This window comes from Ammospiza caudacuta, chromosome 11, assembly GCF_027887145.1.
Source record: "Ammospiza caudacuta isolate bAmmCau1 chromosome 11, bAmmCau1.pri, whole genome shotgun sequence".
Taxonomy (NCBI): domain Eukaryota; kingdom Metazoa; phylum Chordata; class Aves; order Passeriformes; family Passerellidae; genus Ammospiza; species Ammospiza caudacuta.
Genome location: NC_080603.1, coordinates 25,309,292 through 25,332,963, shown reverse-complemented (window position 1 = coordinate 25,332,963; position 23,672 = coordinate 25,309,292). Strand labels below are relative to the sequence as shown.

Sequence of the window (23,672 nt, the reverse complement as noted above, 5' to 3'; positions counted from 1 at the left end):
TTAATTCAAACACATCCAGTTTGTAACTCACCAGTACATTCAAATTCAGGAGAAAATAACACAAACCTGCCGAGTTCTGTCATTTTTAGGCAGCAGCTCTTTTGCATTCCACCCAAATCCAAAACTCCTCAGTCCTAGACTTTTATCCAGTTATCAAAACCAAGATGCCAAGGCCAGGTTGGACGGGGCTTGGAGCACCCTGGGACAGTGGAAATGAAACAAAATGAGCTTTAAGTTCCTTCCCAGCCCAAACCATTCCATGATGGTTTGGAAACCAGCTGTGAGGATATTTTTCTCCATGCTTACAGGGCATTGGAAGCTGTTATGTCAGTTCCTGGGCTCACCTGATTTAATGCCAGCTGCTGTGGCTGTGTCCTGATGAGGTGGTTTGGATTTTTTTAATATTTTCTCTTTTACACAGAAGATTCTTCCAGTTGTTCCCATGCAGGCAAAGAAACCCACAGATCTGGAGGGATCCTCTTGAGCAGATTCTTTGCTCTCCTCCAAGCCTGTGGTACTTTCAAGACTCAGTTAATAATGTTTCTAAGAGGTAGGTTTGGACATTCTGCTTAAATGTCCTTTTATTTGCCTTTCCTGTATGGGGTACTCGATGCAAATTTTATCCATTTTTAAAAAGAGCTGGGATATTTCAGTATCTGCTGCTTTCTGGGCTGACCCTGAGTGTGGGGTTTGTGTCAAGGGGAGGAAATGGGGCTCTACATCCACCTGAAAGGTCTCCTGAGATGATTAAAAGGGACCCACTGGTCAGGGAGCATTTCTGAATCTCCTAGTCCATAATTATTATAATGTGCATAATGCCTCATATGCATTAAACATTCAGCTGAAATGACTCTGAATATGAGAGCAACCATATAGTAATGGGAAAAACCCCTTATTTTACATAATAGAATATAAAATATTAATAATGTAACTAATATACATAGGGTAAGTTTAAGTGTGTACACTTAACCATGCAGCTATGAATTATATAGGTAAATACAGCACACACAAATGTGTATTTAAACACTTAAACTTTCCACATGGGCTAATTTGAAGTTCACTGCATTGGATTAATTTTTAACATTTTACTTGCAAATAATCATAACTCAAAAATTCGTATTGCAATATATTTGTGTTGGTTATTGAAAACACCACCAAGCTTGACTGAATCCTTGCAATCACAGGAGATTGGTATTTCCAGGAAATGTAAAGAGGAACTTCCCACTCTGCATCATTTAGCAAAGATTTCCTGGTTTAGCTGGAAAAACCCAGAAGTTCCTCAGCTGAGAGGACAAAAATCACAAAAGTGATTTTTTTGGGGGAGGGGGAAAGAGGAATGGGAAAGGAAATGGGAAATGGGAAAGGAAAATCCCCAAAGTTGCCAAACCCTCTTTTTTCCCCAGCCCACCACGCTCCAGCTGTGCTGCCAGATGTTGCCATCCAGCTGCTCCTTCCAGCTCCAAGGAGAAATCCAATTACCTGTGCATTTCTGGCAGCTTCATCAGAACAGGCACAGCCAAGTATGACATGGTTTTATCTTTTCCACGAGTGGAATTGTAATTCTAGGGGCAATCCTTCAGTGCAGCAATATCTGCTCCTGTTCTACCCCATCCAGTCTCTCCCAAAATTTGGGTCCAGGAGGAGCCTTTTCAGTGCAGGGATCATTTGGGAACCCTTTGATTTTCCATAATTTCCCATAATTTCCTGCCCACACCAATTAGTGTGGCTTCCCTCTAAGCTGTCCCAAGTGGGATTTTCTCTTCAGCTGCTCTCAAACCTCAGGAATTCCAACAAAATTCCAAGAGTTCCAGAAGATGAAGCTCAGAAAAAAAAAGATTTGGAATGCAGAACTTTGTCTCAGGGAAGACTTTTTGCCTTGAGCGAGGATTTTCTGGGGGGATGTACAGCAGGATTGTGTCACTCTGGGTGTTGTTATTTTACAGGTGCTGGAAAGTCAAAGTATGAGGAGAGGGAGAGTTAAAAAATGCCAGCCCAGAAGAAGCAGGGAATTGTGGAAATTCTGTTGGAAACTCCCCCTTACTCAGGATGAAGGATTTTCATGGGATTTTCTGCAGTGGGACACGTTGGGGCTGGATCCAGGGTCTCTGTGGGGTGGGACAGACTCCCAGGGGTGGCCAAGAGAGTTTGAAGCTGGGATTTCTCAACCTGGGTGAGTTCCTCAGGAATTATTACCTGGGGACTCAATAAAACCTTCCCTGGGGCTGAAACACAGCATTCAGTTGATGTGCTGGGACTCTGAATGCTGGAAAACTGACATGAAAGAGGTTCCCCAAATAAATAAGGAAAAATATATTTTTGAAGGGGTCTCAAAGCTGAAAAAAAGCCAATAGCAAGGTTCCCCAAATAAATAGGAAAAAACTGGTTTTTTGGAAGCCTTTGGCTGTCCCTGATGTTTCCATTGTCAGATGAGAGGGTGCAAAATTGTGGGACAAAGTGAGAGGGAGCGGGCTGAAGGTTCTGCACCCCCTCACCCTTCTCTGCAGCAAAGGGACACATCTGCATCCATTCTGTGAGAAACAGGGAAGTTCTATTTGTCAAAATATAAAGGATAAAATTACTCCTAAATGAGCATTTTCTTTGCCAATATCACTATCCTAGTGAAATTTCAATAAATTCATCCCCTATAATTGCATTAATCCACCTATGAGATGCTGGTTATTGAGTTTTTTACCCCAGAATTTCAAAGCAAAGAACAATCCTTGAAATGAATGTAAAGCTCAGTCACTGGAGATTGCCACTACCTCCTGCAGCATTTATTCCCATCAAATTTAATTGCAAATATGTTTTCCCAGTCTCTTCAGTTCATATGCTGCACTCTTGGGATAAAAGGAGGCTTTAATGTGAATTATTATTATGGTAAACACACAGTAACAACAACATTTCCTTCAGTGAAATAAACAGAGACCAACATTCATTAATTAACCTTAAAATTTCAGGTTTTATTCTACAACTTCAAGTTAAAACACAGGGAGCACAAATCTGAAGTCATACAACCCATCAACTTCAAATTATTCTTTCAAGTATCTGAATATTTTATGGACCAACATCTTGAAACATTATTTCATGCTAAATCAGTCATCTCAAAACATTTGCTTCTACCTTATCTGGCCTTAAATTCCCCATAATAATGACCTGCATGGGTATAATTAAAATTAGGATGGAAGTTAAATATAGGCAAAATTACCGCTTCAAATCCACTTTGGTAACATCAACTGCATCTTTTTTACAAAATTAATCAGATATGAAGTCAGACAGGAATTCTACTCTAAAAAACAGAGTTTTCCCCTTCAGTTCTCACTCTGAAAGATGAACTTTATCCTCAGCTGGCTCTGCTAGCTCGTGGCTGCTTTGAACACAGAACACCTGGCTGTGAACTGCACTGCTGTGTTGGGAAGGGAAAAAGCATTCCAGGGTGACAAAAAAGCACTTTGGAAATTGAAAAGTGGTTTTAAAAGTATGGGAAAATGCAGAGGTGTGGCCGATTTTATTGACCTTCCAAGCTCCACTGCAGGGTGTAGTTCTGGCCCAGTTTCAGCTGGAGATTGGTGATTTTCAGGACCTGGGAATAAAACACACAAAATGCACATTTAGTAACTGAGCCCTGAAGATCCACGGTGTTTTCTGTGTTCCAGGGAGAAACTGGATTCTCATTTTAAACTGCAAGAATTTATTTCCCTTTTTTTATTTAGATTTGTTTATACATCACTGCAAACAGGCTTTAACCAGCACAGATTTGGGAGTCTGACCTTGACTTTCTGATCCCTTCCTTCACCCACGGGCTCTTTTAGACCTGAGGTTCCTTTTGTTTTTTAAAAAATGAATTTTTTAAAGTAGAAAAACTTAGAATACATTGCAATTCAACAGTGCATATGAATTTTTTTCCATCAAAAAGTCAACAGCAGAATCTCAGAGCAGGTTTTTCTGCTGTCACATCTCCCAGGTTGCAAGGAGCAGTTCGGGAAGAAAATCCATTGCTAAAAATGGCATTAAATGATATTAAAATACCATTACCTGATGGCAGCTTGTGCCTCTTTCTGAAATATGGTTTATTTTAAAGTATTTTTAAATATGGTAAATATTTTAAATATGCTAATATAAAAATTCCAAATATGCTAAATAGATAGATATTTAAAATATGGTAAACATACAAATATTTAAATATGGTAAAAATTTTAGATATGGTAAATATACAAATATGGCAAGTAAGATATATTAAATATGGTAAATAAAAATATTTTAAATAGGCAAATGCAAAAATTTTAATATGATAAATATATATTTTTAAATATGGTAAATAAATATGGTAAATATATAAATATTTAAAATAGGCTAATATAAACATTTTAAATATGCTAAATATATATTTTTAAAATATGGTAAAAATATTTTTAATTTGGTAAATATTTTAAATATGGTAAATATATAAATATTTTAAATATGGTAAGTAATTTTTTAAAAATATGGTAAATATATAAATATTTTAAATAGGCCAATATAAATTTTTTAAATATGCTAAATATATATTTTTAAAATATGGTAAGTAAAAATACTTTTAATTTGGTAAATATATAAATTTTTAAATATGCTAAATATATAGATATTTTAAATATGGTAAGCAAAATATTTGAAATATGGCAAATATATAAATATTTTAAATATGTTAAATATAAAAATATTTTAAACACGCTAAATATACAGATATAGAAAATATGGTAAGTAAAATATTTTTAATATAGTAAATATTTTAAATTGACTATTATAAAAAATTTAAATATGCTAAATATATATATTTAAAATATGGTAAGTAAAATATTTTAAAATTTGGTAAATATATAAATCTTTTTAAAATGCTAATAAAAATTTTAATATGCTAAAAAAAATATATATATCTATATTTCTTAAATATGGTAAGTAAAAATACTTAAACCTCTGCAGATTTAAAATATTTAAAGAGCACAAATGCAGGTTTTTAACCCTTCCAGCAGCATTGGTAAACATATAAATATTTTTAAAATGCTAATAAAAATTTTAATATGCTAAATATATATATATATATATATATATATTTCTTAAATATGGTAAGTAAAAATACTTTAAATATTTTAAATTTTATATCTGCAGAGGTTTAAGAGCACAAATGCAGGTTTTTAACCCTTCCAGCAGCATTGGTAAATATAGAAATATTTTTTAAATGCTAATAAAAATTTTAATATGTTAAAAAAAAAATATATATATATAAAATATGGTAAGTAAAAATACTTTAAATATTTCAAATCTGCAGAGGTTTAAGAGCACAAATGCAGGTTTTTAACCCTTCCAGCAGCATTGGTAAATATAGAAATATTTTTAAAATGCTAATAAAAATTTTAATATGCTAAAAGAAAAAAAAAAAATATATATATATATATATATAAAATATGGTAAGTAAAAATACTTTAAATATTTTAAATCTGCAGAGGTTTAAGAGCACAAGTGCAGGTTTTTAACCCTTCCAGCAGCATTGGTAAATATATAAATATTTTTAAAATGCTAATAAAAATTTTAATATGCTAAAAGAAAAAAAAAATAAAAAAATATATATATATATATAAAATATGGTAAGTAAAAATACTTTAAATATTTTAAATCTGCAGAGGTTTAAGAGCACAAGTGCAGGTTTTTAACCCTTCCAGCAGCATCTCACCTTGTTGCCGCTATAGCTGTGCTGGTGCTTGGATGGGATTGCTGCCCCGTTCTGTGTCACTGTCACCTGAGTGACGTTCCTGGGCACCCCCAGGACCCTGACCTCCGTGAACATCAGGTTGTTGGGGTCCGTGTAATTCTGGTGCGTAACTGTGATCTCCAGAACGTTCTGGAAGGAAGAGGGAAAGGCAAATCTGTCAGAGATTGGGATTAGGCTGGTACAAATCCAGAGCACTGGGACAGTGGAAGGTGTCCCTGCCATGGAATGAGAGGATTTTTGTGTCCCTCCCAACCCAAACCATTCTCTAATTCTGGGAAGTCCACTTCAGCTTTCCGTTTGATGTCCTCACCCCAGGTTTGGTTTTTTTCTCAATTTTTATTCCCTAATACCTGTGTGTTGTTATATGTTTTTCAGATACTGAAAGCTTTTCTCCACTTCGTTAACCTGGGCTCCGCTGTGCTTTAATTGCCACTCAGCTGATTGATTTGAGGGGTGAAGAACAAGAAATTCTCAACCCCTGGCAGGGCAGCAAGAGCTGCAGGGCAAAGCCCTCCTTCCCTGCCCTGTGTCACCTTCCAGGTGCTCCGAGAGCTGCTCCAGCCCCTTCTCCTCCTGCTTTTTCCCTCCCAGAACAGCTCCTGCCTCCCCATCCCCTCCCTCAGCACTCACAGCCCCCCCTCATTCAGTTACTGGGATTTTAAGTAGATTTTGGATTTCTTTAGGATGCGCCCAAAAGTGCTGTGACATAATCCCATGTATTTGGTGCTCAGAGGGTGAGTGTTTCTCACTGTTGGTTGATTCAAGACCTTTTTAATTAGGCTTTTCCTTAGGAGGTTTTTGTAAGAGCAGGGAAAGGTGCTTTTATTTTATAATCTCCTTACAACTGCAAATATTGAGTGTTAGCAAAACAAACCCCTTTCCTCAGCAATTAACACCCTTTTATTTGACAAAGACAGAATTAGATGAGAAGAAAGAACAGTGTGGATAAAATTAGAAGACATTGTGGCACACTGGAAAATAATGAAATAAGAAAGTGTGTTTTCTCCTGCAATAGAAAGAGCTTTTCTTTTAAGCCAAAAGTCCCTGTAATTAGAGCCTACTTTATTTCCAGATATTCCACTGGTTATGGAAATGAAATCTGACAATTGTGCTTAACAATACTCTTCAGATTCACTCATAAATTCATTCTTAACACAATTTAATCACCTTTCTTGTAGCCTAGCACAATTTAGTATAAGGTTGGGATACACAGACATTAGGAATGCTCAAATTGAAATACCCATAGTTAAAAATATAAAAAAATCACATGAAGTGACTATTAAATAAATATGAGCTAATGTGATTACCTGCTTAGCAGTAAATGATGTCAGCAGGTAAACACCATCTTCATATGCATCTGTGAAAAAGAAAGAATGAAAGAAATTGAATAAAATGTCTTTTGCTGGCCACCTTATTTAACACATTATCAAAATTTCTGTCCACTGACAGCTTACAAATACAAGGGATGTATTTATATGTAAATAGAGAGAAGTTGTGCATTTCCAGGAGATGAATGCCATTAGACATAAAATACTTGCAGTGTATGTAAAGCTGAAATGAGGATAAAAGGAGAACATTTTAGGGGTGAGATATAAAAGCAGGCAAAGAAACAGCACTAGGGAGATCAGGGGAGTTTAGATGAGGAGAAAAATGTTTGTTTGAAACATTGAAGGAATGAAGAGTCATTTCCACATCCCCCTCCATGGCCAGGTGACAATTCCAGGTGACACCTGATGGAGGTGCTGCCTCTCTGAGTCCCTGCTGGTGTTTCCCCAGTGCTGTGGTTCAGCTGTCACTGCCCTCTGGGGCTCCTGTCCTGCCTTCCCACAGTCCTGGCAGTGCTACCCTGGGAGATGCTCTACCCAAATTCCATTTATCACCAGCTTTCCCTAAATGTGGCCATCCTTTCTGGATTCCAGTGCTGGGAGAGGCTGTGAAGCACCTCCAGGTCCCCATGCAGGGCACATTTCCTGCATTCCTGGTGGGAATTGTTATTACAAGGGTAGTGCTCTCTGGGTGGGGAGGAGAAATGCCAGCTCAGTGTCTCTCACCTGAAGACAACTTAAATTTAGCCATGTTGAGGAAATTAATGAGAGCCTCTCACATGATCTGTGCTTATGGTTTTCACAGGTTTGAGGAGGAATCTTTGTTACCTGCCTTTCCTCAGGCCCAGGGCACCAGCTCATTTATACAGCACATTAATTAATAAATCACTGCGTGGTGTGGCTTCAGTCAGGAAGGATCATGTTTCTGTAAAGTTGGCCTGCAGGTTTCATTTCAGTTTTGCTCTGAAGGTGAGTTCAGATCTGTGCCCCAGAAATGGTCTTGGCCAAGTCCATCCCTTCCACCCCAGAGTTTGCTCCCTCTCTCCCCAGTTCACATCCTATCCTTGGGTTTGGTTTTGTCTGCTTGAACCGGGGCTTTGAATATCCCCAGGGATGGAGCCTCCCTTGGCAGTATCCAGCAATAAAAAGGGTTTTTGGGAGGGAAGAAGGGCTGGCCATACCAATGCGAACCCCATCGTCCCAGTAAAGGTGTCCTGCTGCAAGCTGAGCATCATCCAGGGCCGCCGTGAGTCCCATCGGGTTCTTCCGGCTGTGCAAACACAATTTCCTCTCAGTTCCCTCAGCTGCTCACATTCTGTATTCCCCAAATGGTAATTCCTTTCCAGAAAAGTCATGTACCGCCCAGCTGGCCTCCCACAGCCATCTTCCCATCCCATACTACTAAAGACCATAAGGGAAAAAAAAAAAAAAAACCAAAACCAGCAAACAAAACCAAAAACCAGCAAAAAGACAAATAAAATTCAAAATTTTCACTTGTTCCTACCTGAAAGCAGTTGTTCTAGCAGGTGCTTGCCAAGGCAGGATGTATCCACCTCGGATGTGCAGGTTGATGTGGTCCAAAGGAGCCGATAGATTTTGGAATTGTTTCCTAAAGCCAGTATCTGAGTTCTATGGCCAAAAAAATAGGAATTTTTAGAGTTTTCCTTCAGAATAAAATGTAATATTTCTCTAGACAGGTTAATTAGGAGTTGTTACTACAGGAATAACTATTAATAAGAGAAACCCTGAAATTTTAGGTGTAAAAAAGCCAGGCCTGACCATGGGTGATGGCAGCTGAACCAAAGGGGCCAAGCAGGTGAAACACAAACCTGTGATTAATGAAGGGAGTTTTGATCCTGCTCTTCCTATCTCCAGATCTTTTATTATTTTCCAGGAAAAATTACACAGCTAAATCTGTTTTTTTCTTTCTTTGTTAGAGCATTCCATTACAAAAACCTTCTGTGTATCATTTGAGGGTTACAAAAAGTGAAAAGAATTCTAAATTAAAGGTATTAACTTTGCCTTTTCATTTCTCATAACTCTGGTCATGTTATTATACATTATTATAAAGGAATCAAGGATTTTTATTATTTCTTTTTATGTTTCTAAGAACTTATATCAAATGCAAATTAGGCAAGAGAATGTTCCCACCTCCCTGCCACGCTCAGCACTGTGAAAAGACAGAAAACCCAAGTTTTAAAATACAATTTTTTTAGGATGACTTACTGTGTGGTAATCATACCAGCGGGCATCGGGGAAGTAAGCCACCACACTCCGATCCTTCTGCAGGTAAACACACAAATTTTAGGCACCTCAGATCAAAAAGTGAAGCTTATTTAAACTGCCTTTCAGTAATAAATAAGTTTAAGAGCTCACCTCTCTCATCACAGGGCTGATGAGCAGGGCAGGACCCCAGAGGAACTGCTCGTCGATGTCCCACGTGTTCCTGTCTCCCACAAACCTGCCAGGAGGAGAAGCCAGAGCTGAGCTTTCCCAGAGAGCTCCTCCTTGAACACCCTTCTCTGTCACTAATTTCACCTACTCTCTTTTCTAGGATCTGTTTCCTCGTTATTGCTGTTAATAATTCAGAGATCAGTTAATGGCTGCACAAAGACCCTGATGTGACACTCAGAGAAATGAAACTTAGTGCTTAGCTTTAGGGGTTTCGGTCCATTTCTTTGCTTTTCAGTACATTGGGACAACAAAACTCTAAAAGTCTTGCACTTATTATTTACAGTAATAAAATCTTGGACAGACCGGGACAGACTTTTTAATTTGAGCCACTGCTTTCTGAGCTTTGTAAAAAGTAAGTCACTACATGCAAAATCTCCATTTTTCCCAGACAAGACTTGGTATTTTTTGATTGAAGGGTGAATGCTGTAACAAAGAGACAACTCTGTTGTTAGGGGTCACAAGTGGAGGAGTTTTATGGGAATTCTTGGTGAGGAGAGCAGGGGAATTGCACTTACTCGTGGAGAACGGGGCGGACCACAGTGCTGCCATCGGCGTGGGCGTCGTGCAGCAAGGTGTAGAGGTAAGGTAACAGGGTATATCTTATGTTCAGCACATTCCTGGACATCTTTTCAAAATCTTTATCCCAGGAAGCAGGATCTTGCCTCTGAAAGGGAGTGTTTTTTGAGAAGCTGGGTTGGACTGCGTGAGAAAGTTAAAAAAAGCAAATCCACACAGTAAAACAAACCGAGGGAATTTCCTCTCTGAAGCAGAGCATCTTCATTTGTTTATTCTTCACCTCAAGAGCAAGTGAAAACTGTGGCTGTCGCTGTCAGCCCCAGGAGGGGAACTAGAAAGAGGAAGGCTGATAAAACCCCAGGGGAAACAGTAAAAATGTTTAATGCAAAGTGTCCCCAAGGTGTGACACGTCCCAGGGCACATCACCCAGGAGCCCGAGGCACCAAGGACTGGTGTCAGGAGAGCCTCAAGTCTTTATTAAATGTAGGAGCAATACCTTGGCAAATTGGGCAGGGCTGGAAGCTCCACGATAACCCTGAATCTGCATTTTGAAGCTTTCAGGGCCTGTGGAAGGTGTGTGCTGTGAGATAAAGCAGCTGCCTTTGAAAAGGAGACTTTAATCCATTAGATATTTGCCATCTAAATAGCTCCACTCTGCTGGACCTGAAGCTTTCCCTGCAACACAAGTGCTGTTTCCCTTTTTTTCATTCTCCCAGTTATCTTGTTTTACAGCTTTCTCCACTCCACTCCTTAGCCTACATTTAGGCAATGATTTCCCTTTCCTTTCAGCAGAAATACAATATCTGATGGTGGCAAACAGGCAGAGCACACAAATTCCTGAGTCTCACTCCAGCATCTTATTACACTGCCCCATTTTCTCATTTGTTCTATAATTATGGGCAATTAGGGCCGAGAGCACCGAGGTCAGTTGCCGTAAAATCTCCATTTTAGCTCCTCTGTAGCTCATTGAAATCCAAATGGCACAGAGGGGAAAATATGCAGAGTTCAGATTCAGTGAAAGCAAAGTTTTTAGAAGGGGCTTCCTTCAAGTGCCCAAATCCCAGAGCAGCCCCTCTGTGGGCACAAAACCTCCCAGGTGATGCGGAGGCTCACAGCAGAGCCAGCATAGAAATGATGACAATTTTCATTTGATAAAGCGCCAAAAGTGTTGTGTTTTTCTCCATTTGACTTGGAATTTTTTTTTTTTTTTTTTTGAGCCAGGGCAGTTGTGCATTTTTCTGTCTGATTTTGCCTGTGTGTTGCAAAGGCCCAGCTGCTAAGAACTATTGAAAAATTGAAACTCACCCGTGTTCCTTTCTCATTGTGATTCCTGGAAAATGGGTAAAAGGCACCCAGCTGCATCCAGCGGACACACAGCTCATACTGAGAGTCTTTGAAGAAGCCACAGATATCAGCTCCTGTCTGAAATATTCAGAATAACCCAAATGGAAAACTGTATTATCATGTACAGCATCACGGTAATTAAATAGAAGTTAATAACTCATTAGCTTACATAAGATATTCCAAAGAGACTGAACTCCATCATGCCTGAAAAGAGAAATAAATTGGAGTTACTCGCTGGGGTTTTTTTACATTTTTGTTGCATAGACAGTGTTTATTACACTACTGATTCAGAAGAGAAAAAAACAAATCCAAGCCCCACAATTTCTCTAATGTTTTGTGTTTTCCTGCTACAGAAGGAGATGGAATGTGGGTGAACAGGAGCAAAGACGAAAAAATGAGTGGCAGGACACAGGGCATGGAAGGGCCTGATCCCAAGGGAATTCAAGGAGTTCCCACCACCTGGTACAGAAGGAAGTAAGAAGAAAGAATGAAAAAGGAATTGACCACAAATTCTGCTTGTTGAACAATTTTTTTCAGCTAAAAATCCCAGGAATACAACAAGCAAGGAGGTGAAGGAGAAGCAAAGCCAGGTTGGATAATGCTTGGAGGAGCCTGACGTGTGCACGCTGTCCCTGCCAGAATTGGATTTAGGGCTCTAAGGTCCCTCCCTATTACCGCACCTGAGTGGGTGCAGCTGGTGAGAGAGAGAGACGGTGAATCTTGTTTCTTGACATCAGAAGGCTTGATTTATTAATATATGATATAATACATTATTACTATACTAAATAGAATATAGAGAGAGGTTTGCAGAGCAGCTAGGCTAGCTAAGAATAGATAGAAAAGAATCCACAACAAAGCTGTGGCCAAGGACTCAGTCCCCTGGCTTGCACTGGTGATTGGCCCTTAATTATAAACATAAAACATGAACCAATCACCAATCAAAATAGGTGCCCCTGTTGCATTCCCCAGCCGCTGATAATAATTGTTTACCTTGTCTTCGGAGGCCTCTGGCCTCCCGAAGACACAGAAATCCGAAAGAAAGGATTTCTGTGGGGAAATGTCTGCGACACCTCCCAACCCAAACCATTCCGTGATTTGGTGCTCCCAGGCATGCAGCCCCTTTCCCTGGCACATACCAATAATGGATTTGTGCAGCTGGTCCCAGGCTGCCGTGTTGTCCCCCAGCCAGTGTCCCACCCATCTGCCGCTGCTGGGGAACGTGGAGCGGCTGATGACGATCCCGCGCTCCCGCGTGGCAGCTCGCAGAGCCCTGCGTTGGGAACAGCACAGAAACGGCTTACAGGAGAAACACTGCGCCAGAGCTTACTGCACGAGAGCCTCTGGGAGGAAATATCTGCGTTTGTGTTACCCTAGTGAAGGGCTGCATCATAAACATCCACCCTTTCGTGCTTTTTGTGGCAATTCTGCACGATCCAGACACAATCCCAGCCAAGCTGGCCAACCTCAGCTGCAAAGAGAACTGGGAAACGTGAGGGATTAAAAAGGAGTTTTCCAGCTCAGGCTAACTCCTCTGTGGGAAAATAGGAACGTGGCAAAACTTTTCTAAGCGCTCCACAACATGTGCGAGGGTACGTCAAATCTCTTAAAGTACCCAAAAAGTTGAAGCAACAGTCGGAAATAATTTAGCAGAAATCAAACCAAAAGGCTCACAAGAGTGAAAACAGAGGTAGCAGGAATATTGGACCTCTCAGGATAAGTTTAGTTGATTAGAAGCTGCTGAAATAAAAGAAAAAAGGGGTCAGGGATTTTTAGTCCCTTCTTAAAGGCCAAAGTGACAGGATATCAATAAGAATATTAGTCAGAAAATCATCCTGATTAAGTCCCACTGCTCTCCAGTGTGAGAGCCCCATAATTGCCCAAACTGCTGCTTCAATAAGGCACTATTTGCTTATTTTTCTATAGGATTTGCAGCTTTAGTGACACCATAATTACAGCAAAGATGCACAAGTCACTTAAATTACCACAGCAATTAAACCAGACTAATGTGCCACAATTATTTCCTCCAAGACAAACAGTAACTTTCCTGGGATCCTTTATTCCTTTATAACATATTGTCCAACACTTTAATTCTCTGTTTGCTTTCCCTGTGTCAATAACGCTTTGGAAGTGGCAGCCAAAATTCCAAAAGTGAAGACAGCAAATGTCACGTGTAGAACTGCTCAGGGATCAGCAGGACCTGAGTGTTCAGTGCCTGGAGCCTCAGCCCTGCAGCTCCGTAGCTCTATCCATGAAAAATAATTATTCAGGTCACAAAGGCTGCATTTACCTCCAAACAGTTCCTGTATTCACTAATAGGGACTCTGGCTATGCAAAAACCTCATTACAAAAGAACAGCATTGAGGCAATATCCCAAAGTTCCTGTGTCTAATGGATGGAGGACTGAAATGACACCAGGTTACATAAAATACTGATGTTCACTTCTCAGTTACAGTCTTTTGTGAGTTTTGTGTGCAAATAATCTCTCTGTTTGGGTGGTTTAGTATCAAAATAAATTATCGCATTTCTTCAGTTTCACAAGTACCCCTTCGGTTACTGCCAAAACATAAATTTGGGACTGAAACACATGTGTATGTATATATATATATATATATATATATATTGTAGATAACATTTGCTATAAATTTCCAGTGTGAGAGTATCTGTGTGAGCTGTGAGATTTACTGGAGTGATTTCTGTTGCAGTGCCTCACAAAACAGAGGAAAACAGTTCATATTTAAAACACAGGAACGATGGTGATATTCCTTTTCCTATCAAATTCTTGTCTGCTCCACTGGGTGTGCACAACAAGGTCTTGGCAGGGGTGGCTCTGGTGAGGAACTCCTGGAGTTTCCTCTTTTCTGACAGAGCCAAGAGGGACCTGCCCCAGGCTGAGCCCATCACTGAGTGACTTTGGGATAACAGGAATAAGAAAGGGAAATTCAGCTCCCAACAGCAACTGGAGCTGTTCAAACTGCAGGCCCAAAACATGAACAACGTGAGAAGAGGAGGGCAGGCAAGCAAGCAAGGAGGATGAAACTTCATAATTTGAAGCTATTAACTGGACAGTTAACTCCTATATGCAAATGGACTAAAATTTATGAAAATGTGAGATCTTGTGACCAAACCCTCTTTTGCTCCCATCTTGGAGCCATCCAGCAGAGCCATGGTTGTGGCCTCTGAAGGCACTTCAATAAATATCCACTTTTATTACTCCTAACTCCATCTAGCCTCTGTTCCCACTCCTTGAGGCATCAAACATACCCTGGAGGCAGCATGGAACATGCAAAGCACTTACTCCAGGCTGGGTCTGGCTTGGGACCATCCATAAAGGCTGTGGACGTCGTAGTGTCTGGCTGGGGTCCCATCTGGGAGGTAGTGCAGACCTTCCATGCATGGAGTTTTGTGGATTAATCCTACATCCCTATATCCCAAATCTTGTGGAGAGGGAAGAAATGTATTTATTATTATCATTAATAATCATGTTGTAATCATTTGAATTACTTTTTCTTCATTTTCATAATCTGTTAGGCATTCTGTCTCTTTATACTGTCATTTATTAATAATTATAAAAATAGCATTTTCAAAAATGGAATATTTAAGGTATTCCTATGCAGGTGTCTGAGCCTGTAACTTATTTATAATTATAAAAACAGCATTTCCAAAATGGAATATTTTCAGTATTCCTATGCAGGTATCTGAGCCTGTGAATGTTTTAATAGTTCAGTTACAGATGCTCTTACTCCAGAGGCTCAAAGAATAAACAGAGTAGATCAGAAAATATTTCAAGTCTTTTTGAACGCTGTCACACTAATCACATAAACAGAAAAATGGATGTGATGGGGGTATGATCTGTCTATGTGAATATTAATTTCCTGGAAATTCATGAGAAACCACTCATGAAACCTGAATACAACAGTAAGCAGCGAGAGTATGCTAATAAACCATTAATAAATAATCCTAATTAGTACTACTTTACACCAGTACTTCAGGAAAGCCGAGCTAAGAAAGCGAAGCATTTCAAGCATTTGACTGCTCACACAAATGGTAATGAGAGGAGACACATGGATATTTTCTAAATATTTAATTAATTGCATTATTCATCTGAGAAAAGTGCAAAAACAGAGAGCTCAATTCTCTGGCATGCCTCAAGCAAAGCACTTAGACACAAAATAGGGACCAAAATCCATATGCAGCAAGGAGCTGGAAAGAACTTTTTTTTTACAAAGTGCTGCAGAGCTCCTGCTGAAATGCCTGGGCTTGCAGTGTGCCCATAATCTCAGGAATAAAGGGCCACATCAGTGAGGATCTGTGGGTTTATAAATCCATCTTTATTTCAGCTTTTATGCCCCATATCCCAGATAAGAATTTATTTGGGAACCAGAAAAACTTAAAACTCTTGTAAGGAGGAATCAGACTTACGAGGCATGTAGGGGGGATAATTCAGGAGGTCGTTCCTACAGCCACCCATGGCGCCATTCATAAAAGCTGCTGGTTCATTCATGTCCTAAAAACAGAGTAAAACCCCTTAGTTTGCTACAGAACTCCATAAATTCTGAATTACACACAAGCAGCGTTGCAGGGTTCCTCAGGAGCCTTAGCTGGAAATCCCATGTTCCATAAAGGAGCTTGCATAAAAAGGCAGGAAAAGGACTTTCCTTGAGGGCATGGAGTGATAGAAAAAGAGGGATGGTTTTGAGCTGAAGGAGGGCAAGATTAGATGGGGTTATGGGCAGGAATTGTTCTCTGTGAGGGTGGGCAGGCCCTGGCACAGATTCCCAGAGCAGCTGGGGCTGCCCCTGGACCCCTGGCAGTGCCCAAGGCCAGGCTGGACATTGGGGCTTGGAGCAACCTGGGACAGTGGAAGGTGTCCCTGCCATGGCAGGGAGTGGGAATAGAAGATTTTTAAGATCTCTTCCAACCCAGACTATTCTGTGACTCAGCAATTCTTTGTTTCAAGGGAACAGCCTCCAAGATCATCAAGTCCAACATTTCCCTAAGGGGAATTTAGCACAGGATACTTCTGCCAGAGCAGCGCAGATTCTGGGAATCGGGAACTGGGGCCCTCTCCACCAGTGTCGGGCAGAGAAAAGCAATCCTGAAATCAGATGCATCTCCACACTTACAGTCCACAGCCCATCAAACTTGAGGCTTTTTAAGGGGTCGGGATTGTTGTAAACCTCCAGGATCTCCCTCTTGTACCACTCCGTTGTGGCATTGCGGAAGAAGTCTGGGAAAGCACAATGGGATACGAACTTCTGTAAAAACAGAAGGAAAACAAGACAGGTAAGAGGACTGAAGGTATTCCATAGTTAAAACTCTGGAATTAAAAAAAAAAAAATTAAAACACAACAAAAAATAATTGCTTGTTCTATAATTTTTTTCTTTTAGGAAGGCTAAACCAGTTTCTGCACTTTATTCCTGCCATGAGATTTATCAGTTGCTGCTATTTTAATTGATTAATGTCTATATTTGAGTCCAGAACCAAACCATGTCAGTATTTACCTCTACTTGGTCTTCATGAGGCAGTGACTCGTTGATTTGGACATTGGGAAGAAACGACCAGACCTAATGGGACAAAGAATATTTTAAATAATCAAGCCACACTAAATACAAGCTGAGCACCAACAACACACAGTTAAATACTCATCCCTGGACAGTACCTTGGAATATAAAATTTCTTTGGTATCAGGCCATTGTACAAAGATATTTTGCTCCACACCTCTGGTGAAGGCAGGATAATTGGTTTCATTCCCAGAAATAGCTGGATCCTACAAATAGAAACACTTTTACCCTTAGGCTCAAAACTCACATTGAATATATTCTCCATTTTGGGATGCTGCATTTGAATTTAAAAATGATATTCCAAACTGACCAGGATAATGATAAATCTCATTCCATCTGCTTTGATTTTGTTGACCAGAGCCGGTAATCCAGCAAAACGTAGGGAAAGGGTGAAGTCCAGGTTCCTTTCCATGTAGTCAATATCTACATATTGGACATCCTGCAGTTAAAAAAAAAAACCAATTAATTTTAAATTATTTTCTCCTCTTTTTTGTCAAATACTGAAAATTGGCCAAAATAAGTAAAATATGGAACTTTCAATGTGTAAAATTGGAAGCAGTGGTAACTTCAGGCTGAAGTTGTTAAATGAATATTACACAATCTGTGAGCAAGTCCAAACCAAAATAAACTTTTCACTGCTACATCTAAACTGAAGGGAGAAATTGATAACAAAATAGAGAAAAAAAATGATTTGTCTATACATATGTACAAAGAAACTGCACCTATATTTCCATAGCTATAAGGAAACTATGGGAATACCTGTTCTCTATTGAATAATTGATATTATTATATTTAAAATGAATCCACGTTCAATTTATAGCCTAATTTTGTTAGGACTAGGTGCTATTCCTAATACCCCGACAACAACCTGGGCCAAATCACAGCTGCCTTGACACAGGTCATTATGGCAATGAAATTATGCTCTTCATTTTTCTCCCTGCTGGTTTTTCTTAATCACTGCCCCTTTCTGTCATTTTTTGGTGTGAATAATTAAGAAAATTAAGCAGCTTTTAACACAGCCCAGAGTCCGTGGCACGAAACCTGCTCTTCTCTAGCGCATCGGGGGTGTTTTTGGGTGGGTTACTGTGTTTTGCGGAGAAAATAAGAAACCTCACAACTTTATAAAAGTTGTAAAGCCTGGTATGTTTATTTTATGATGCGCGCCGGACGCAAGTCTCCCAACAAGGCATGCATGCCTCTGAAGAGCTCGGGTCTTCTTTTATCCCCCTTCCAAATGCATATGCATACAGTTTCACAATAAGTTCATACATATTCATTCCGTGTGACATTTAGCACCAGTTCTTCTTTATCAAAGGAATTTCTAAGTCGGGGGCAAATCGACCTTGTGGTCTTTTCTGTTTTTCTTTCTCTGTCTCCTTGCTGTCTCGGCATGCGAGTTTTTCCTTCAGCTTTGGCCTCACAGACTTTTCACCTCTCTTAGACACTTCACCTAATTCAGAATGGATCTGTACTCTGTCTCAACTGCTTTAGTGTTTCAATGGATTTAGTCATCGTTTAGTCGTCGTTTTTGGCTACGAAGCCAAAAGCTCAAACTATTTGTTATTTGCTGCCAACGTACATGGGGAATCTGAGCCGCCTTCATCTCCTCCACGACCCGGGCGACCTCGGAGTCGTTGGCGTACCCGTAGCGGCACAGCTGGAACCCCAGGGACCAGTAGGGTGGCATGACCGGGCGCCCGATCAGCTGCAGAGAGGAAAGGACGCTCGTGGTGAGGAGGGGAAGAGAAACCAAGCGGGCCCGCCAAGGCCCAGCAGCAGCCCGGCTCCTACCTGGGTGTACTGCTGAACCACGAGCTCGGGCGTCGGGCCCAGCACCATGTAGAAGTCGAGGATCCCTCCGATGGTGCGGTAGGTCAGGGCAGGCGTGGGCTGGAAGGTCACATCTGCAGGTGGAGGGAAGGAAGGGAGAAAAGGAGGCCTGGATTTGCCACTGGTGCGAAACACTCGCTGTAAAAATGGAGCATGCGGAGGAGGACGGGGAGGGATAGTTTACACAGGTCTGGAGGGACCAGACAAGGGGGATGGCTTCAGACTGACAGAGAGGAGGCTTAGGTGGGATATTGGGAAGAAATTGTTCCATGTGAGGGGGGGTGAGGCCCTGAGGTTGCCCAGAGCAGCTGTGGCTGTCCCTTGATCCCTAGAAGTGCCCAAGGCCAGCTTGGACAGGGCTTGGAGCAGCCTGGGACAGTGGGAGGTGTCCCTGCAGGCGGGTGGAACAGGATGAGCTTTAATGTCCCTTCCAACCAGATCATTCCATGATTTTATGAGATAAAATGAAGGTTTTCTTACCCATTGCATTGCTGTTAAGCAAGAGAACTCCGTGGGCATTGCCATCTTCTTCAAGAGCCATATAAAATGGATGAAAACCATAGGAATTCAACTTGTACTGCAAATAAAATAAAATATATTTTACTGGAAAAACATTGCAAACATTTGCTTATTAACATTTGGTAATAAATTTCATAAAAGATGGGACAATTGCCAAACATAGCAAATAAAACTTAAATTTATGCACCTAAATGCTCCCTAACCACAAAACAGACCTGCAGAAGGTCACCTGGAGCTTCACAATTTGTCAGGCTTGTCTAGGCTGCTCAGGCAGGAAGGAAAACAAAGGTATTGCTGCAATTAAATTTCACTAATGAGAAGGTGCTTCCTCAGGACAAACCTTTCCCTTCTTTGCAAACAGAACCAGGTGTCTGCATGCTCAGGAGGTGCTGGTGACATTATATTTAATTTTCTCAAAATGTGTTCCAGCCTGAACTGGAAGTTAGAGATACAATTAGCTGCTGCTATTTCATTGGCCATTCCCTGATAATTGGAAATTTGCTATCTTGTAGGAAATAAGACAAATAAACAGAGATAAGATTTCTGCTTTACCTGTGCAAGTACTAAATTAATTCCCAAGCAACAGGAATTGTTCTGACTCATGTCTAATTTTCAGAACAATGAGGAGAGGAGGATAAAAAAAGGAGGAACGTGCTGCTACTCCTAAGCCATCTGTCACCTTCCAACATCTGTCTGAGGGCCTGAGCTCCTCACATTGTACTTGCAGGTCACAAATAATGGGTTTACAGAAGACATTTGCCATGGAGCCACCATCTAAAATTGTAAACTGATAAATATACTCAGAACCAATGCTCAACACCAGCAGACATCCACTGGATTTTAAAGTCGTGCCAAACGGTTCTGCACTCATTGGTTCAGAAACCACATTTTCTTCTTCTTTGCCCACTCACAGTTGGAGGCTGGTCCCTGGTGAACATTCCCCAGGTGTTCCAGCTCATGTTGTGACGGAAGTTGCGGTGCTCGTGCTCCCCAAAGCCATAGACATACTGGGATGCCAAGCGGGTGGAAATCTGGATGAACATGTCGCTGAAGGTGAAGGTGGGCAGGGCTGAGTCCCAGCTGAAGTGGGAAGAGGAAAGGGAAAATTAGAATAGAGCAACCTCAGGGCCGTGTTTCTGGCAGACAATTCCTTTTGAGCCACTCTTTTTCTCTGGAGATCTCACTCTTCAGTAAAAGCAGGCTAAAACTGTTGGGGTTATCAAAAAAACTTAAAGGAGATGAAATGGGGGTGTGCAAGAATTGCTGAAGAGTTTAGGGACACCAAACCCTCTATCTTTCAAAAAGGAATAGCACACAGCCATCGTGCCCAGCAAGTTGTATCATATTTTGACAATTTAGAGAGAAAATGCATTGCAGTACACTGCAATCCTATTTTTCTCCCAGACCAAGCACTGGAGCCACACGGAATACAGTAAACAAAGTGCTTCTTACAGTTCACTGAGCTTTCTGTGCAGATCACACTGGAACTGCATTCACAGGTCACATTTATTATAAATCAGCATCTTTCCAGTTAGAAATCAAAGTGCAGCCTGGTGGGCTCTGCCAGAGAATTTCGTCATTCCAGGGGCTTCAATTGCAGGTTGAATTATTATTCTGGTTGGCAAAGGAAACCCAATTCACAATTAAGTTTTGAGTACTTAAAAAAATTAAATAAAACTAGCTTTTTGAATAAAAAAACCTAACACACTCAACTGTTCTCTGTGTTCTAGCTCTGACTCAATCAAGGAAAAATGAAGCTCCTGCCAGACTCGTCTGTTGTGTTGTTACCAAAACCCATCTCGAGTTAGTTGGGACACCACTTCCTTCTATTTTTTCCCCTAACTATTCCCCAAACTGACCCAAACGGCCAATCCTTAATGAACTGTGGTCAGGCCAATCCTTAATGAGCAGTGCTGTGGTCACCTAAGGAATATTTTAGGAACTGCAGAAAATCCTTTTGCCTCCCAGAAAACTCGGGGAGTGCACAAGGAGCAGCCTTCAGAGCCGCATTTCAGCGTGTTCTTCACTCCAGCACGTGCACAGTGAGAGGGTTTGGCATGAAAAAAGCCACCAAAACCGTGTGGCAAAAACTCCCAAAGGGTGGCAGTGGCTTACATGACCGTCCCCGTGCTCTTGCGGCGCACTTGGATCCCGAAGGGTTTGATCTGCACCGAGACGTCGTAGAGCCGCTCCTGGTTCGAGCTCGAGGGGGAGCTGGGCAGGTTCAGGGGCACAGGGACCTCGTACCGTGGGTTTTGGTAATCATAGATCTGTGAAGAAAAATCAGTTTATTTAAGCAAGCCAGTTGTTTCAAGATCTGTATCAGATTCAGATTTCGAACACCTGCTGTGGTATTTTCTTTCGAATGCATGGTCTTGATCTTTCACAGGATTTTGTTGGGAGGCAAAAGAATCCCAACCAACCAACCAACCTTAAAGATTTGTTTTGGATCATGCATGGCTCATCTAATTATCTACATGAATTTAAAGTATATACTTCTATTCAGAATATAGGTGTATATACTTCGTTGTATATACTTTGTACATAGGTGTATATACTTTGCAAGCGTGATAAATAATTTTCTAGTTCTTCTTTCACTCAACTTTTAGGATTCTTTTTCAGGTTTTCTGTATTTTGAAAGCTGATATAAGGTAGTTTGTGATGTCTGACCACTTAGCTCAATATTGTTAAACACATGGCAATAAATTGCAGTCAAACAGTGCATGAACAATTTTAGAGTAGAAGTGCAATGGTGGATGTAAAAATAAACTGTAGAGTCACGAGAGCACTTACAGATAAATTTACCTGCATATTAACAAAACACTTTCAGTTTCAAAGTTCCTGGTTGACATTACACACATACACTGCTATTATACCTTTGATTCATGTAATTTCTTTGTAAAATTGAGTGCTAGGATGTTAGGACAAAAAAAAAAAATTCAAGCTAAGACCAATAATAATTTCTTAGAAGGAGAGGCATATTTACACAAGGCTGCTTCTGTCTGTGAAATATATATTTGGCCATAAAAAGCCCTTTGAATTTCCATAAATAAAACATTTGAGGGATTCTGGGCTGGCTTTACCTTAAACTGCAGCATGTTGTTGAGATGATATTTCACCTCCAGGCGCAGGGTGCTGATTGGGGCAGTGTAAGCCTCGTTAGCCCTGACCTTGGAGTCATCCAGGTTGAGGGTGGCCACAATTCCAGTGGGGGAATACTCAAGTTTCTCTACCAGGTAAGGATTGCTGGAGCTGTAGTAGCAGGAAGGAATATCTGGATTTGATGTCTCCTGGTGCAAACAGAAAGGAGTTTCAGGTTAGCAAATCTGCTGGATTTTTTTATTAGGTGTTAGCATGGAATCCTTTTTTTAATCAGATCTGTGTCAAGTGTGGAATTGGGGGGGAAATTAATGGAATCCTGAATAAAGAAATAATACAGAATAGTCTCTATGCTGACTCAGGTGTAATGAAGCCATCCAGTGAAGGCTGCACAAATAGTTCAGTCAGGAAACTGAATCCCCGTGCAATTAAGAAGGATTTAATTTCCCCATCTCTGTGATCTTCAGATCAATCCCTCAGCATGGTTTAATCTTGGCTTGTGGGAATTCCCAAACTTCGTCCCTTTTAATCCCATTTCTCTCTGGCCACCTTCAAGGAGATGTACCCAAAACCCATTTCATACTCAGGCAGCATCAGAGCAGATCTTTCACTGGCTTTATTCACACAAATTATCCTTAATATATCCAGTGAAAATTACATCCTACTCATCTGAGATCTCCTGACATTTGCAAATGTCCAAAATTACAAAAAATCCTTTTAGTAGTGCAACAAAACCAGAGCAGCTCATCAACTGCTTCAGCAGGTGCTGGTGCTGGAGCAGCCAGCACTGAATTTTGGATTTCATTCCTATACAAATGGCCAAAAGGGGCATTTTAGATTTAGAAGAACTGAGAATAATTTAGCTGGAGGCACTCTCTGAAGTTCAGCACCACCAGGCCATGTTGCTCCCACATGTTTATTAATAATTGATAATATTAATACATAAAACCACGTGGTTAAGAACGTCATGTTGGAGATGAAGGTTTAGAAGTAGCTCCTTGATGCAGATATAAACAAGTTTACAAATTAATCAAGATTTTTTGTGGAATTCAAGGATTCCCTGTCAAACTGAGATCCAGAGGAATTAATTTGAATTAAAATGTCCCTGGGTGACACAAAAGTGACACAAAGGGGGTGAGCCTTGCAGGCCACCGAGGCAGAAGGGGCAGCTGAAGATGCTTTTCTGGTTTTTAATTAACTCTAATATTATTTCTGTTCATCTTTCAAAAAAATATTCATTTTTCCTCAACTCCTGATACAATGTGGTAGAATTTAAATGG

General features: G+C 40.5%; 1 protein-coding gene across 1 annotated transcript in view; it reads right to left on the bottom strand.

Annotated features, from left to right (window-relative positions):
- Positions 1-3,209: 3,209 nt before the first annotated feature.
- The window catches only part of SI (sucrase-isomaltase), a 45,491-nt gene continuing 25,028 nt past the window's right edge, over positions 3,210-23,672 (bottom strand). The window contains exons 25-47 of the mRNA XM_058811885.1: positions 22,377-22,583; positions 21,409-21,563; positions 20,205-20,373; positions 19,255-19,351; positions 18,736-18,848; positions 18,524-18,649; positions 17,255-17,383; positions 17,043-17,150; positions 16,885-16,947; positions 16,506-16,637; positions 15,802-15,886; positions 14,678-14,816; positions 12,519-12,652; positions 11,552-11,586; positions 11,344-11,460; positions 10,038-10,186; positions 9,445-9,529; positions 9,295-9,351; positions 8,573-8,697; positions 8,250-8,338; positions 7,051-7,100; positions 5,705-5,872; positions 3,210-3,580 (exon numbers count right to left, since the gene is read on the bottom strand). Of these exons, the coding sequence (XP_058667868.1) occupies positions 3,506-3,580; positions 5,705-5,872; positions 7,051-7,100; positions 8,250-8,338; positions 8,573-8,697; positions 9,295-9,351; positions 9,445-9,529; positions 10,038-10,186; positions 11,344-11,460; positions 11,552-11,586; positions 12,519-12,652; positions 14,678-14,816; positions 15,802-15,886; positions 16,506-16,637; positions 16,885-16,947; positions 17,043-17,150; positions 17,255-17,383; positions 18,524-18,649; positions 18,736-18,848; positions 19,255-19,351; positions 20,205-20,373; positions 21,409-21,563; positions 22,377-22,583 (2,607 nt within the window). The 3' untranslated portion in view covers positions 3,210-3,505. The remainder of the gene's footprint in view (positions 3,581-5,704; positions 5,873-7,050; positions 7,101-8,249; positions 8,339-8,572; positions 8,698-9,294; positions 9,352-9,444; positions 9,530-10,037; positions 10,187-11,343; positions 11,461-11,551; positions 11,587-12,518; positions 12,653-14,677; positions 14,817-15,801; positions 15,887-16,505; positions 16,638-16,884; positions 16,948-17,042; positions 17,151-17,254; positions 17,384-18,523; positions 18,650-18,735; positions 18,849-19,254; positions 19,352-20,204; positions 20,374-21,408; positions 21,564-22,376; positions 22,584-23,672) is intronic.